This window comes from Sapajus apella, unplaced genomic scaffold, assembly GCF_009761245.1.
Source record: "Sapajus apella isolate SASKATOON/1434 unplaced genomic scaffold, GSC_monkey_1.0 scaffold142, whole genome shotgun sequence".
NCBI lineage: Eukaryota > Metazoa > Chordata > Mammalia > Primates > Cebidae > Sapajus > Sapajus apella.
The window spans coordinates 2989619-3005494 of record NW_022437082.1 but is presented as its reverse complement, the minus strand read 5'-3'; the positions used below and the strand labels follow the sequence as shown (position 1 = coordinate 3005494).

Genomic DNA, 15876 nt, shown 5'->3' with positions numbered 1-15876 from the left:
GAGATAAAAGTTCATCCCCATCAGCTTTGCACCATCAGTCTGGCTGGCTTCCCCCACAAACCAGGCTGCCATGTTTGTCTCTCACTGAATCTAAGACATATCAGTGAGTGTGTAAGACACCATTATCTCATGGACCACTAAGAAACACAACATGCGGCTAATTAGACTACAACATGCCATTGACTGTGATACTCTGATATCTTTAGCCTGAAATGACAACTCCGACAGTAAGTCTGACTGCTTATCCATTCTTCAAGGTCCGACTCAAGGCATCCCCTCCCCGACAGAAGCTGAACGTGTACCACTGTGTCTTTGGTGTGTATATCATGTCCTGTCTGGTATCACACAGGCTTCGGAACGTATCTGAAGTCCATGATTCGAAGTGCCTTAGGGGCAAAGGCTGTCTTATTTATGTTTATATCCCCCGCCCCATGAGCAGAGGGCAGCACAGTCTCTCCTCACTCAGAGGAAATCTCTGTGCTATGCCCTTTGGAAATTGGCCTGAAGAGCTCTGAGGATGAGCTGCAGGGAAGCAGCCCTTTCTGCTCTCTGGCTTACTGTCACCCAGCCCAGTGTCCCACATTAGGAGAGGAGCTGAACAGCTGAAACAGCGTGCCGCTGGGCTGGATCACTGCCTTGCCTCTAAAAACCACAGAAGCCTGTTGATAAGTGAAATGTTTTGTGAAAACAGTGCAAGCCTGGCACGGCAGTGCACATTTGCTCTCAGGACGCTGAGGTGGGAGGACTGCTTGAGCCCAAGAGTTCAAGGCTACAGTGCTGTATGACTGGGCTTGTGATTAGCCAGTGCCCTCTGGCCTGGGCAACAGAGACACACTCAGACCCTGTCTCTACAATGACAACAACAAAAATGCAGGCAGGCACAGCAACGTGCCTGAAAGAGAATGTGGAAGCATATAGTGAGCTGAACAAGCAACAGAGCCTGGGGAGGAATTACAGGCATTTTGGCTTTCAGTTTGTCCTCTAAGCTGTCAGTATGAAATGTACATGTCAAGTCTCACCTGTGCGTTAACTTCTGCTTGTCTTCTGGGATATTTTGAAGATGCATCTGAACTAAGTCTAGAGCTTTCCCTCTAGTCCTCCTTAGTCTGCATGGAAATGGTTCTCCACTGCAACTAATAAATGGGTTGTAGCTTCCTACAGCTTCCTTGATTACGTGTAAGGACATTGGAATGAAATGTGTAACCCAGAAGAGGAGGCAAGGGAGCGGGTATACAGACAGACACAAAAAGGCAGAGAACAAATCAGTAATAATATGAAGCTGCCTGCTTAAGAAACCCAAATCCAATTCCATGAAGGAAGAAATGTCTGTTTTTGCTGTCTTTGTCATTATGGAAAGGGTAGGGTGCGCTCTCTACCTAGTAAGAGGAGTCACAGACTCAAAGAGAAATCATTCGAAGGATGCTATGTCATCAGTCCACAGGGGAGAGAGTTACTGGCTGGGGAACGTGTAGAGAGAGCCCAGCCTCCAAGGTCCCTCACTTGACCCTCTGCAGGTGGCGAAAGCTCTGCACGGTCCTCTCCACAGCGTCATCCATGGTCACTAGTGGCTGGTAACCCATGGCCTTTTTGGCTCTCTCACAGCTGTAGTAGTGGAATGTGCCAGCCAGCGCGACCCGCATGGGTGTGAAGGTGGGTTGCAGCTGGATGACAGGGCTGACCACCATCACCAGCAGCGACAGCAGGAGGGCCAGGTAGTAGGCCACCCAGTAGGGGATGTAGTACTTGGGGGCCTCATAATTGAGGCCTGTCAGGATGCGAGACAGGAATGTCCAGAAAGGGATGGGCTCGTCATTGGTGATGTGAAATGCCTGGCAGAACAAGAACGAGAAGTTAGAAACAGCGCCCCCGCCTGCCCAAAGCCGGCGCATCTATGAAGCCCTTGGGGATTGCAGCCTCACTGCCTAACTGCTGCAGCAGCCCACGTGGCCTGCCCTCAATTGCACAACCGCCAAGGCATAGAGAGGGCAGATGATGAAAGCTTTATCTGTCAGCCAGGGTTTTAAGTGACGCTTAGATTGCACCTGGAAAAGTACATTTGCTAATTTGATAATTATTAATCATCGTAAAACTCATCTACATATCTTTGGATGTAATGAATTGGTCACATTACATATTCTTGATGGTGTTACGCTTCTTTTAAATCAAAAGCCACACCCAGGCTGGGCTCAGTGGCTCACGCCTGTAATCCCAGCACTTTGGGAGGTGGAGGCGGGTGGATCAACTGAAGTCAGGAGTTTGAGACCATCCTGGCCAACGTGGTGAAACCCCATCTCTACTAAAAATACAAAAATTAGCTGAGTGTCGTGGCACGTGGCTGTAGTCCCAGCTACTTGGGAGGTTCAGGCATGAGACTTGCTTGAACCCAGGAGGTGGAGGTTGCAGTAAGCCGAGATTGCGACACTGCACTCCAGCCTGGGTGAGAGTCAGACTCTGTCTCAAAAAAAAAAAAAAAAAAAAAAAAAGCCACACCCACCCGACTCCCAACTTCTTGGAAAGTTATCAGTGGGAAAATGGCAGAGTTTCAGGCGAATAAAAGAGGACCAAACAGCAAGGGACTGAAAGACCTGAGGAATGAGTGGGAGAGTGAGGAGCAAGCACCCTGCCCAATCTACGTGGACTCCTGCCTTGAGGAGCCATGCCAACAGGTGGGCAGCCAGGTCAGGGGCCACGGATGACCGTGTCCTAAATGTCTGTTCCATCCCAGCTCATCGGCTCCCTAATTTTGGCTGCCCCAAGTGATGCTCTATCAGAGGGGCTCAACCTTGGCACAGGGTCAGAGGGGCTTGACCTTGGCACAGGGGGTCCTAAGGCAAAGCCTCCATGATGCAGGATCACAGGAGCAATTTGCCAGCAAGTCCAATGGCAGGGATAACAAATCTGCAGAAAGGCACACATGCAGAGACGGGGCAGTGGGCCTTACCTTCCCACCTAGGGTTGCATCGTGGGAGAGCTGCTCTGCAGCTAGGATGTGTCCATGGACCACGTTATCCACAAAGGTAAAGTCCACCAGGTTCTTCCCGTTCCTGCAGGTGCACAAGGGATGATGGAATGTGTGCTGGGAGTCCCTGTACCAAAGCCAGTGTCGCTCCCAAGTCTTGGCGTTTGAGAGACTGTGACGTGCAGAATGACTGCTACCTGCCTTGGCAAGGCCAGCCCTGACACTCATAGATGCCTATACTGGTTAAAGATGCGCACTGGGCCAGGGCTTCTGGGTCCTCACGGTGAGTGGAATCTGAAACCTGGTGGCCTGCCCACCCCATTCCAGCATGGCCAACACTGGTGCTGTCTCTCCTGTCCTGATTTGGGTAGCAGCTTTTCAGCCCCTTCCCAGGAGACACGGGGCCAGCACCTTGCTCTGGTCTCCCATTTATTGACTGGTAACAAGTCAGGGTGGCAGTGAGGCTGAGTGAGAAACAAGAAGGCAAGGCACAGGGAAAAAGTAGAAAAGAGAGAGAGGAGAGAAGGAAATGAAGGAAGAGAAGACCTATTTGGGACACAGCCACACTGCTGGCCCCTGCAGAGGCTCTTCCCTCTGCCTGCACTTTCCCCAAGGAGCAGTGTAATCCCCCACCTGCCTTCCTAGAAGCAAGGATAATCGAGCCCTGGACCTTGACCCTGGCCCACTGTTTCCCTCTGAGCCTCGGGTTCCTCAATTTCCAAACAGGGTCACAAATATCTTCCCAGCCCACCTGAGAGGGTACACTGGATTGAATAGATCCTACCAAAGCTTCTGTCTGCTTGGACCTTGTGAATGTGACCTTATTTGGAAACAGGGGCTCTGCAGATGTAATTAGTTAAGCTGAGCTCATATTGGAGTAGGGTGGGCTTGAAATCCAGTGAATCATGTCCTTATAAGAAGGAAATTTGGACACAGAAACCAAGGGAGACAGCCATGTGAAAAGGGAGGCAGAGGCAGGAGTGATGCCTCTCCCAGCACAGAATGCTAAGGATGGCCAGCAGCCAGCAGAGGCTAGGGCAGAGGCCTGGAACAGATGCTCCCTCTCAGCCTCCAGAAAGCATAAGCCCTGCCAACATCTTCACTTCGGACTTCCGGCCTCCCAAACTGTGACAGGATCAGTTTGTTGTTTTAAGCACTTACTTTATGGCAAGTTGTTACAGCAACTACAGGATATGAATACAGAGGACAGTAGACGAGGTCACTGCTATGGCCTGAGTCTTTGTATCCCTGCAACATTCACATGTTGAAACTTCATCTCCAATGCAATGGTACTATGAAGAGGGCCTTTAGGAGGTGATCAGGTCGTGGGGGCTCTGTCCTCAGGAATGGGCTTAGTGTCCTTATAAAAGAGGCCCAAGGGAGCCTGTCTGCCACTTCCACTATGTGATGCCATGGTGAAAAGGTGACACACATGAGGAACAGGACCTCACTGGATACCCAATCTGGGAACGCCTTGATCTTGGACTTCCCAGCCTCCAACCTATCTGTTGTTTGTTACCCAGTCTCAGGTATTTTGTTACGGCAGCCTGCATGCACCTAGACAGTCACATAAGAAAAGAGCTAGAATGCTGCTTGGCTCCTGCCAAGGGCTCTCTGAATACGAGGTCATGGACCAGGAGGGAGTGGGAAGAGCCACTGCGGGCTGACTTACCCTATCACAAACTTCATCTTGCCATTCCTGGCTGCCTCGATGAGGATGGGTACCAGCTGGGGGTCCCTTGGGCCGAAAATGCCGTGAGGGCGGATGGCTGTGGTTAAGAAATTCTTCTCAGGATCGTTGGCACCCAGGACTACCTGGAGGAGAGCATGAGAAGGAGCATGTCCATTGCAAACCCCTTGGCCCAAGCCAAGACAGTGCCTCACTGGGTGAGTAGAACCACCCGTGGGGGACAGCGAGATGACACACTCTGCTGGCATGTGGCCTCCGAGAAGTGGTTTGCCTTGAGCTGACAACCTACATCAGTGGCTGCTATAATTCTTGCCTACCTCTCTACCCCACCCACCCTCACACCAAAATCTGAAACTGCCTGAGAGACAGCTGGGCAAAACCCAGTAAGATCACATCAGAAGACCCAGGTTTGGGTTCAAAGGCTAAAATCCATCAACACTGCCAGAAGACATGCCTCTGCAGCGGTTTGTGGAAAAGATCCGAAGGTTCCGGCAAACGAGTCAGCTGTGAGCCGCCAGGAACTCAAATTGCATGTGCCGCCCACGTTTCCACCAGGCTGTTCCAGGCAATTCTGAGTACCACCTCCGAGGGGAGGGCTCTCAGAAACCCAAGTGGGCACAGAAGGTCAGAGAAAGTGAAGGGTCTGAAGACCATGCCCCGGGAGAAACAGGCCAGCAGCTGGGGAGTGAAGGAGGCTGAGCCATGTAAAGTCCTCAGAGCAGTGCCTGGTCTGGAGCCAGTGCTGCTGCTACCACTACGAGGAAGACAGAAAAGGTGTCTTCCGTGTGACTTCATGGACAAACTAGAGCTCAAGAGCCTAAAGCACAGAGAAATGGATTTGGCCTCAAAAGTAACAAAATTTCCAAAAGAATTTATCGTGTGTGAAAGCGGTGATCACAAACGCAGCTGCCCTGACGATGACCCGTGTCAGTTGTTTCTGTGTGCCTCTGTCATGTCACCTCGGGTTTCTATTCTATGGTGGCAAAGTGCTGGTCCATATTTTGGCCCCGGTGATCTTAAGCCACTCAACAACGGAAAAGCTGCCTTTTTCAACAGATTCCCTTCCTCTTCCTGTCAGGCCTCTGGTACCCACAGCGATGAAGGGAATGACTAAATAAACCCTCAAATGGCCTCCACCAAGGCTCATCTCTATTACTGAAGGGAAGAGCAGTGAAGGAGTCCTAGTTCCCCATCACATTTGGTTTATGATCAGCAGGAACATTATAAAGGCAACAATGGGTGTTGACCTTGGTTGGAAGGAGGCTGCAGGTGAGTTACTACTGGAGTCATCTGCAGGTTTTGCTTATTTCCAGTTGAAACCCAAAAGCTGATATAAGCGAGCCACTGATGGGCTGGGTCAAGGCCATCATTTGAAGCTCCTGAGCCTAGATGGGCTCAGCACTGGTGGCAGACAGTCCCAGTCCCAGGCATGCTGGCTTGAGGATGCACAGGTCTCCATGGTGACTGAACTGCCTGCAAGGCACGGGGAGGCTTTAGTGCTCCTGGGGCCAAGTCTGGCCACATGGGTGCTACAAGGAGTGAGACAGCCCTTTTGTCTCCCTGTGGACCAGTTCTGCCAGGACTTTCTGAGCTGAAGCAGCAGCAAACAGCCGGGAGGTAGCTGACTCTCAGGTAGACAGGTCAGTGTTCGGCTCCAGTTCAGTATGTACTGGCTTTGAAAGCAAACCTCAGTGGGTGTGATACGCTGCACATACCTGGGAGGGGTATACTCACAGCTACCCAGCTAAGGTGAGCTATCTCAGGCTCAGGAGCACTCCCAGCCTGCAGCTTAGGATGGCCTCAGGGTGACAATCCCCATCTGCAGCTAGCAGTTGTCAGGGGCCCCACAGCAGCCCCGCCAGCTTGAAGGCTTGGTAGCGACTGCGGCCGAATCCAACCACACTAAAATCAGCGGTCCTTTGATGAAGCTGCTTTGCCAAATGGAAAAGTCCTTTTCCTTAAAATAGAGCAAGATCTTTCCATTGTTTGTTTTTGTAAGTAAGGGAGGGGGCAAGAGTGCCACTAGGAAGGTGCCTCCAGCCTGCTTCCTGTCCGCACACTTGCGACCCCCATTGTAAATTCCCACAGCAAGCAAGAAAGCTTGCAAGGCATCGAGGGTGCGTGCGCAGGCTCTGGAGACAGACGGTCTGGGATCAGCCGCCTCCCAGCTGCATGCCTAAGAAAGCTTCCGAGTCTCTCTGTGCACCACAGTCCTCATCTGTCATCTGGTGACGATGGGATAACTTTGACCTTTAAACAGCGAAAATACTGGAAAACACTCAAAACAGCGTCTGGCCAAGTAAACCTGTTCTCATAGTATGTGTGTATGTATGTATGTGTATATATATATATATATATATTTTTTTTTTTTTTTTGTGGAGACAGAGTCTCTCTATCCACCAGGCTGGAATGCAATGGCACAAACTCAGCTCACTGAAACCTCCACCTCCCAGGTTCAAGTAATTCTCGTACCTCAGCCTCCTGAATAGCTGGCATTACAGGTGCCCACCACTATGCCTGGCTAATTTTTGTATTTTTAGTAGAGACGGGGTTTCACCATGTTGGCCAGTCTGTTCCAGAACTGCTGACCTCAGGTGATCCGCCCACTTCGGCCTCCCAAAGTGCTGGGATTATAGGCGTGAGCCACTGTGACTGGCCTCTCACAATATTTTTGAATTCAATGTCACCCACAAATTTTACATCCCAAGTCAAGTACTTAGGCCTCAGAATATGAACTTCATAAATTCTTAAACATTTTTCTTAGGATTCTAAACCCTTCAGTCTGCGCACTCAACGAGTTCCAAGGCACATACCCTCTCCTGTAAGATCTTAGTCTCTGTGTAGTAGTCAATGGGTTTCATGGCATAGGGAAGGTCTTCAGTTCCATTCTTGATATCGACACCCTCAAAGATGACACTGGCAGTACTGGTTAAAATGAGTTTCTGACAGACAAACATTAGAAAGAATAAAATTCACAAATTATCACAATTCAGAGTGCGATGATCCTGTATGAAAGAGAATCAAGGCGCGTCCCTTTGCTGCCCTCACACTCAAGGCACTGTACAAATTATTTGCTACAATGCCTTTGCTTCTCATGCCTTCTTAAAATAATCCAAAGATCACCATCTTTGCAGCTATGTGGATTCCAGACACACTATGGTATTACATTCTAACCAAGAATCAAGGGATCCTGGTTCCAAAACAAGGGATAACACATTTTTTTCTATCCGATCACATCTGAGGGATAGAACAGACAGTGATTCTCTGTGGGGGAAGGGCAGCCCACAAACTTCTAGGAGGATCTGTTTGAAAAAGATCACTATCTATTCTGATAGTGACCTGGCCATGTGAACACACATATGAAGACACACACCACAAGACCTCAAGAAATGCTATTCTAAAGGAAGATGCTCTCTTATGAGGGTCCCCAGCGTCCAGTCTGTGGGTTAAGAGCAGCTCATCCAACACTGGACACCATTAGCATGAATCATATCTTTCCAACTCATGTTCAACATTGTATGGGAAGCCCTAGCCAAAGTGGTAGGGTAAGATAAACAAGAATTTACAATGATCTGAAAAGAAACTGAACTTCCATCACTTACAGATGATAGAAAAATCTACACAGAAAACACAGGCAAATATGTAGAAAATATTAGAATTCAGCAAAATTGCTGAATTAAAAATCAATATTCAAAAAGTAGTCTTATACATTAGCAGTAATTGAAGATGTAACATAAAATTATTAAATAACAAAAAATGAAGTACATACAAATAAATTTAACAAGATATGCAAAATCTTCATGAAATAAACTATAAAACTATTTAAGACATTAAAGAGAGAGATAAGCAGAAAAATATCCCATATTTATGGACAGGAACAGTCGATATTGGAAAGATATCAATTATCTCCAAAATTACCTACAAGTTCAATGCAATTACAATAGCAGTCCCAGCTGGCTTTAGCAAGGAACTGGTTAAGCCAAATATATGTGGAAGAACGAAGGGTTCAGAAGAGCCAAGTGAATTTCGAAGAAATCAGTTAGGGGGTGATTTATCCTACCGTACACCGAGACTTGTCCTAAAAAGGCAGAGACTCTCTGCATGGGCAGACAGAGAGGTCAATGGGGCAGAGGGGAGAGCCTCGGAACAGGCCCATGTAAGACACAAACACCGAAGACAGGCCGCAGATGGTGTGGAGCAACGCAGAAAGGAGGGATTATGCAGGAAATGGTGCTGAACTGGTTATACACATAGCAAAAAGTGAGATCTCTATCTCACTCCATATGCACACAGAAATCCCTGAAGGATTAAAGACTTCAGTGTGGAAAACAACACTTAAAACCTTTGAGAAAAAAAAGTACATGAAATAATCTTTTGATCTTAGTGTTGGAAAACCTTCCTTCAATACAACACAGAAATCACTTTCTGTACCCTTACCCACTAAGCTACTCTGCCCCCTCAGTAAATGAACCAGTTACATATGCCAAGATGAGCAAAGAAAAACATAACACTAGGGAAAAAAGCAAGTTGCAGGAGGATCTGTTCAATCAGGTATCATTTTATAAAATCTTCTAACACGCAATCTAATACCTTATATTGGCTGCACATGGGGCAAATGGAAATGAGAAACCGAAGATGGCAGCAACGGCATGGAGGATGGCACACATCACACACACCAGTCATGCTGTTTCTTAAATGCCGTGGTGAGTGTAGGGTTGCTGTTTTATTCTCAAATCTTATTTTGCTTTTTTTTGTGGTGTTGTTTTTTTTAAGAGACAAGGTCTTGCTCTGTTGCCTAAGCTGGGGTGTAGTGTTGGGATCATAGCGCAATGCATCCTGAAAATCCTGTGCTCAAGCGATCCTCCTGCCTCAGCCTCCCGAAACAGTTGAGGCTATAGGTGCCTACCACCACACCTGGCTTTTAAAAGTTTTGTAGAGGTGGGGTATTGCTATGTTGCTCAGCCTGGTCTTGAACTCCTGGGCTCAAGAGATCTTCCTGCTTTGGCCTCCCAGGGCGCTGGGATTACACATGTGAGCCACCACACCTGGGTGCAAATCTTTTTTGTATGCCTGGAACCTTCCACTTAACAAAGAGCAGCAGGGCCCTTCCCAGGGCTCCAGTTACATCAGCATAGCAGAGTGCAAAGTCTGGGATTTGGAGAATCCACTGTGACTCCACCTCTTGCAGTTACTAGCTAAGAGACATTGTTTAGCCCCTGGTTACCTAATGAAGAGCCAATTAGGTAAAAACTGCATCAGGACAAAGCATCTTGTCAACTGCCAGGGGCCAGTTATAACTGATCCTCTCCAGGGTCCGAGCCCAGAAGAGCTCCAGCCCTGCTGGGCCGGCTGAGGATGCTGGGGACACGGGGATCAGACAGTGCCAGGAGAGGTTGTTGGGAGAGGAACCCCTGGTTTGCTTCACGCTTTCTCTTAATTTATGTAGTACCTGTGGCATGCGGCCCTGTGAGGGTCAGGATGCTGAACTGACAGGGTGCTGTTTCAGTCAGTGGCTGGAGTCCTATAAAGAAAACCCTAAGAACCAGGACTGGTAACAATGCAGTAAGCTACAATGTGGCAGAAATTCATATCCCCTCAGGCCTGAGTTATAACAGGTTTCTACTGGCTAAGAGTAACACAATTTGCATTTCTTTTAAAATATAAGCAAGGTCTGGAAAACGATGTGGTGGTTCCTCAAAAGGTTAACCATAGAACTAGTATATGATCCAGCAGCCCTAATTCTGGGTATATGCCCAAAAGAAGTGATTAACAGGGACTTGAACAGATATTTGTATACCTGTGTTCACAGCATTATTGTTTACAATTGCCAAAATGTGAAGACAGCACAAATGTCCATCAATGGCTTAATGAATAGACAAAATGTGGTCCATCCATACAGTGAAATATTGTTCTGCCTTAAAAAGGAAGGACATTTGGACACATGCTACAACATGGATGACCCCTGAGGACATCATGCTCGGTGAAATAAGCCAGACACAAAAGGACAGATACTATATCATTCCACTTCTGTGAGGTTCCTACAGTTGTCAAACCCATAGAAACAGAAAGTAGAAGGGTGGTTGCCAAGGGCTGAGTGGGGAAGGGAGACTGGGAGTTGCTGTTTATTGGGGACGGAGTTTCTATTAGGGAAGAAGAAACGGTTTAGAGATGGATGGTGGTGATGGTTGTACAATGCTGTGAGTGTACTTAATGTCACTGAACTCTGCACTTCAAAATGGCTATGATGGTAAATTGTATGTGATATATATTTTATCATAATAAAAATACAAGCAATGTCTTAAGTTCTGCAGCTCTTTAACTGAAGGCTAATAGCCTTGAGGTCCTCAGATGTTCTATTTGTGTGCAGTTAGAATACTACAACTCAAATCGGCCTTGGCAAGCAGACCTTCATAATCCTCAGTGACTCCCCAGGCCTTCATTTTTAACATCTTCCTAACAATTTAAGAAGCAACCCTACCTAGGCCTGGGGAGACTGCAAGAACTATGACCTTACACCCTTAGAAAGGGCCATCACACGTTCCTGACAGCACTCACTCCAGCTTTCCCCTTACCTGAACCCCAGCCTCTTTGCAAGTTTCAATGACATTCTTGGTGCCATTGTAATTCACTCTATAAAAGAGTTCCTTGTTGTTACTGGATGGCGGGGGTGATGCACAGTGGAAAACTGTGTTTACACCTTTCAGAGCTGGGTACAGATCCTGGAAAAGCAAATGAAGAGAAAATAATCATTCCTGCTTTGACAGGTCAGTACCATTCCCACATTTTCATTCTCTAACCTGTGGCTTCTAGGTTCCTTATCTTATAATTCTACAATCAATATGGAAACATATTCTTATAAGAGATTCAATAATACTGAAGTACACGGGATGGAAACCAAGTTGTCCATTTAATCACCTTCTCCCCAGTAACTAGTCCCCCATAAAAAGGGGTTTGGTGCATGAGAAGTCTGTGCGATCCACACAGAGGCAACACCCTTTCGGGTGGTTCAGGGCGGGCACCTAGGGGGTAAAACTCCCCCAGAAGGTGAACTCAGATAGAAATTACGAATCATATGAAAAAGTTTCACACCATTAAAGACAGTATAAATAGCCGATACACAGGCATATTCCTTCCTGTGAAACTAGATACAATACAGCAACCTGAAAGGGATTTTTAAAACAGGTCTGTTTGATTTACTGCTAAAAGGAACAAGAGCTCCTGAGAGAAAGGGCCGATTGCAGATCTGGGACAGGAAATACACAAGAAGAACCAGGCACACCTTGTACCAGAAAGTGAGGATGCTAGCTAAGACTACTGGGGTCATGTTAAAAGCACTCAGGTGCCGGCCTGAAGACGTTCCCACTGGGCAAAGAAAGGACAGCTTGACCACAAGTAACAATAAAAATTCTTTCTGAAACTGGTAAATAAAGGGAAAAAAAACCAAACCTTTATTCTGCAAAAGGTATAAACACTGCAGCTACTAAATGAAGAAGTAATAGCACATCACCATTTCGCCAGACCTTAATTCACAGGATCTAAGTATGATTCATGCTTGTCACCAAAAGAAAAGACAGTTATGTGCCTAGACTCACCAATTAATATTTTGCCACAATTTCCTCTCTCTACATACATACAATGATATTTTTTGAAACCCCTCAAGTAAGTTGCAGACCTCATGCTGCCTCTAAACTTTACCAGGTATCTCTTAAGAACAAAAGCATTCTCTTAAATAGCCATGAAATAATGATCATACTCAAGAAACCTAACAGATATGATACTCTTATCCAATAATTAGTCTATATTCAAATTCCCCCAATTGTCCCAATAATGTCCTTTACAGCCTTTTGTTTTGGGGTCCATGACGTGTAGTATTTATTCCTCACGTCTCCTCCATCTCTTTTAATCTGAAACAATTTCCCATCTTTTCTTTTTTGTCTTATTTTAATGCTGCTATTTTTCAAGGGTTCTGGTTGGTTACTTTATAGACTGACCTTCAGTTTGGATTAGTCTGTTTCCTCAAGATTAGATTCGGGTTTAATGGTTTTGGCAAGAATACCACATCAGTGGTGGTGTGCCCTTCTCAGGGAATTACCTCAGGAGGTGCAACTTTGTCCCACTGTTGGTGATATTAAGTTGGTGATGATGATGGCTGCCAGATTCTGGCCATCAAAAAGGTACCTTTTCCCTTGCAATTCCTAAGTAATCTCCAGCATGTTAATTCCACCGATTGACCTCAGCATTTATTGATCGTCCTTGCCTGGAACAGTAATCAATGTACTGGGTATAAAATGGTGACATTCTAAGTCTAGCTTTTTAATTCATGCTCTTTACATTTATTAGTTGGAATTCCTCTGTAGAGCTTCCCCTTCTCCCTGATCCCAATTGTTCTTTTCAGTATTTTTTTTTTTTTTTTTGAGACGGAGTTTCGCTCTTGTTGCCCAGGCTGGAGTACAATGGCACGATCTCAGCTCACTGCAACCTCTGCCTCCTGGGTTTAAGTGATTCTTCTGCCTCCTCCTCTCAAGCAGCTGGGATTACAGGTGCCAGCCACCATGCCCAGCTAATTTTTGCATTTTTAGTAGAGACAGGGTTTCTCCATGTTGGCCAGACTGGTCTTCAACTCCTGACCTCAGGTGATCCACCTACCTCCCAAAGTGCTGGGATTACAGGCATGAGCCACCACGCTCGGCCTATTTTCAGTATTTCTACAGACCTATGGATTCTTTTTTAAATCAATGCATTATAATCCACTACTATTATGTTTTTCAAGGCTCAAAATGTCCCATATTTGGCCAGTGGAGGCCCTTCAATTTGGCTCTTGTGTCTTCTTTATATGTCCTCATTCATTTTGTGCTAAGAAAATGTTGCAGACTAATTTTGTACTGCCCCTGCCCTAGGGTCCTAGAATGAGCAATTTTCCCAAGAAGCCCTAGTTCCTTTTATGCAAAATGGTATATGGAAACCCAAATATGAGCATTAGGCATGCTTATTACTATTGGAATATCAAAAGTAATAATACCCCAGAGGAAAAACCTGAACAAGTCTGACCAAGTCTGTAGTCCAGTAGAAACATAATACAAGCCACAGTGACTTTAAAGTTTGTAGTAATGACATTAAAAAGTAAAAAGAGAAAGGTGAAATTAACTTGAATGAGATAGTTACATTCCTTTTTTCTGTACTTAGTTTTGAAATCTGGTGTAGACTTTACATGTACAGTGCTTCTCAATTCTGACTTGCCACATTTTAAGTGTCTAATAGCTACATGTGGCTAATGGCTGCCTTAATGGACAGTACCATCACAGATCTACCAGTATACAGAAAATACTGGAGGACAGCAGGGCATGTTAAACATCATGGGGATGTAATCAGCAAAATCCAGACTGTGGGAAATACTACAGCACCACAAACATGGATCCTATTAAACATCAGTTATTCAATAGATAGACTGAAGTTTCAAAAGATGAAGGGAACTGTAAATTAAAACAGACCTAAATATTTCAGCCAAATGCATAGTCTTGACCTTGTTTGGTTCCTTATGTGGAAAAACAATAATACAAAGACATTTATAAGACATTCAGGGATATCTGAACACTGGCTAGATACTAAAGAACTACTGTCAGTGTTTTTAAAAAGAATCCTTATCTTTTAGAGACCAATAATGAAATATTTACAGATAAAATGATATGATGTCTAGGAATGGCTTCAACATAATCTGAGGGGACTATAGGTGAAACATGATTGGCCATGGGCAGATGCAGGGAAGAGGAAATCTGCTATGAAATAGAACGAGAAAGAGAAGGAATGCAAGAAAGAGAGGGTAACAGACAGATAACACAATGAAAGACCACCATCCGTCCAGCAAGGCTTCCAGAAAGAGAGAAAAGAGAGAAGAGTAGAGTCTTTGAAGAATTTTCCAGAAATGAGGAAAGACATTCATCTTCAGACTGCAAAGGCCTAGCAAGTGTTGAGTCAGATTTAAAATCAAAACGAGAACTCAGGCTCAGATGCATTCTCTATAGAGACTATAAATGATAAAAAATAAAATTCTAAAAGCTGTGAGAGAAAAGCCAGACAACCTACAAAGAAGCAGCAACCAGCTTGGGAGTAGACTTCTTGTTAGCAGCAAAAGATGCCACAAGACTGGGGTGATTTTAAAAAGTGTTATGGGCTGGGCGTGGTGGCAATGGTGGCTCACACCTGTAATCCTAGCACTTTGGGAGGCAAAGGAGGGCAGATCACTTGAGGTCAGGAGTTCGAGACCAGCCTGGCCAACGTGGTAAACCCCTGTCTCTAAAAATATAAAAATTATCCAGGCATGGTGGCCCATGCCTGTAATCCTAGCAACTCGGGAGGCTGCGGCAGGAGAATCGCTTGAACCCAGGAGGCAGAGGTTGCAGTGAGCCGAGATCGTGCCACTGCACTCCAACCTGGGCGACAGAGCAAAACTCTGTGTCCAACAAACAAACAAACAAACAAACAAACAAACAAACAAAGTGTTATGTAATATATGTTGTGTATATAAAACTATATAACTATATATATATATAAACTTTATCTATATGTATGTGTGTATATATATCTGTCTCTCTCCCCTCTCTCTCTACTGACTATAAAAACACATTTTTTAAAAAAGAAATGGAGGTCTCATTATGTTGTTCAGGCTAGTCTTGAACTCCTGGCCTCAAGTGATTCTCCCACCTTGGCATTCCAAATAGCTGGGGGACTGCAATGCACACCACCACTCCCAGCTGAAAGCACATTTTAAAAGTCCTTCCCAGCCGGGCGCAGTGGTTCATGCCTGTAATCCCAGCAATTTGGGAGGCCGAGGCAGGCAGATCACCTGAGGTCAGGAGTTCAAGGCCAGCCTGGCCATCATGGCAAAACCCTGCCTCTACTGAAACCACAAAAATTAGCCGGGTGTGGTGGTGGGCACCTGATTAGGGAGGCTGAGGCAGGAGAATCACTTAAACCTGGAAGGCAGAGGTTGCAGTGAGCTGAGTTGCGCCACAGCCTGGGCAACAAAGCAAGACTCCGTCTCAAAAAATAAAAAATACATAAAAATAAAAGTCCTTTCCTGCCATGCCTTTCACCCACATCACATCCACCTTGGACTTAGCTTAGATTTCATGATCCATCAGCACCACCTTTGCCTTGTTCCCCTCTCCCTTTATTAAATTTGTCTAGCAAACTCCAACCCTGGTTAAATGCAACTCGCCTCTTCTCCATG

At 45.9% G+C, this 15876-nt stretch overlaps 1 protein-coding gene across 2 annotated transcripts in view; it reads right to left on the bottom strand.

Moving 5' to 3' along the window:
• Positions 1 to 1251: 1251 nt before the first annotated feature.
• The window catches only part of NSDHL (NAD(P) dependent steroid dehydrogenase-like), a 28341-nt gene continuing 13716 nt past the window's right edge, over positions 1252 to 15876 (bottom strand). For both annotated transcript variants that reach the window (XM_032264158.1, XM_032264159.1), the window contains exons 4-8: positions 11222 to 11368; positions 7463 to 7591; positions 4632 to 4774; positions 2942 to 3044; positions 1252 to 1829 (exon numbers count right to left, since the gene is read on the bottom strand). In XM_032264158.1, coding sequence (XP_032120049.1) covers positions 1497 to 1829; positions 2942 to 3044; positions 4632 to 4774; positions 7463 to 7591; positions 11222 to 11368 — 855 coding nt within the window. In that variant the 3' untranslated portion in view covers positions 1252 to 1496. The remainder of the gene's footprint in view (positions 1830 to 2941; positions 3045 to 4631; positions 4775 to 7462; positions 7592 to 11221; positions 11369 to 15876) is intronic.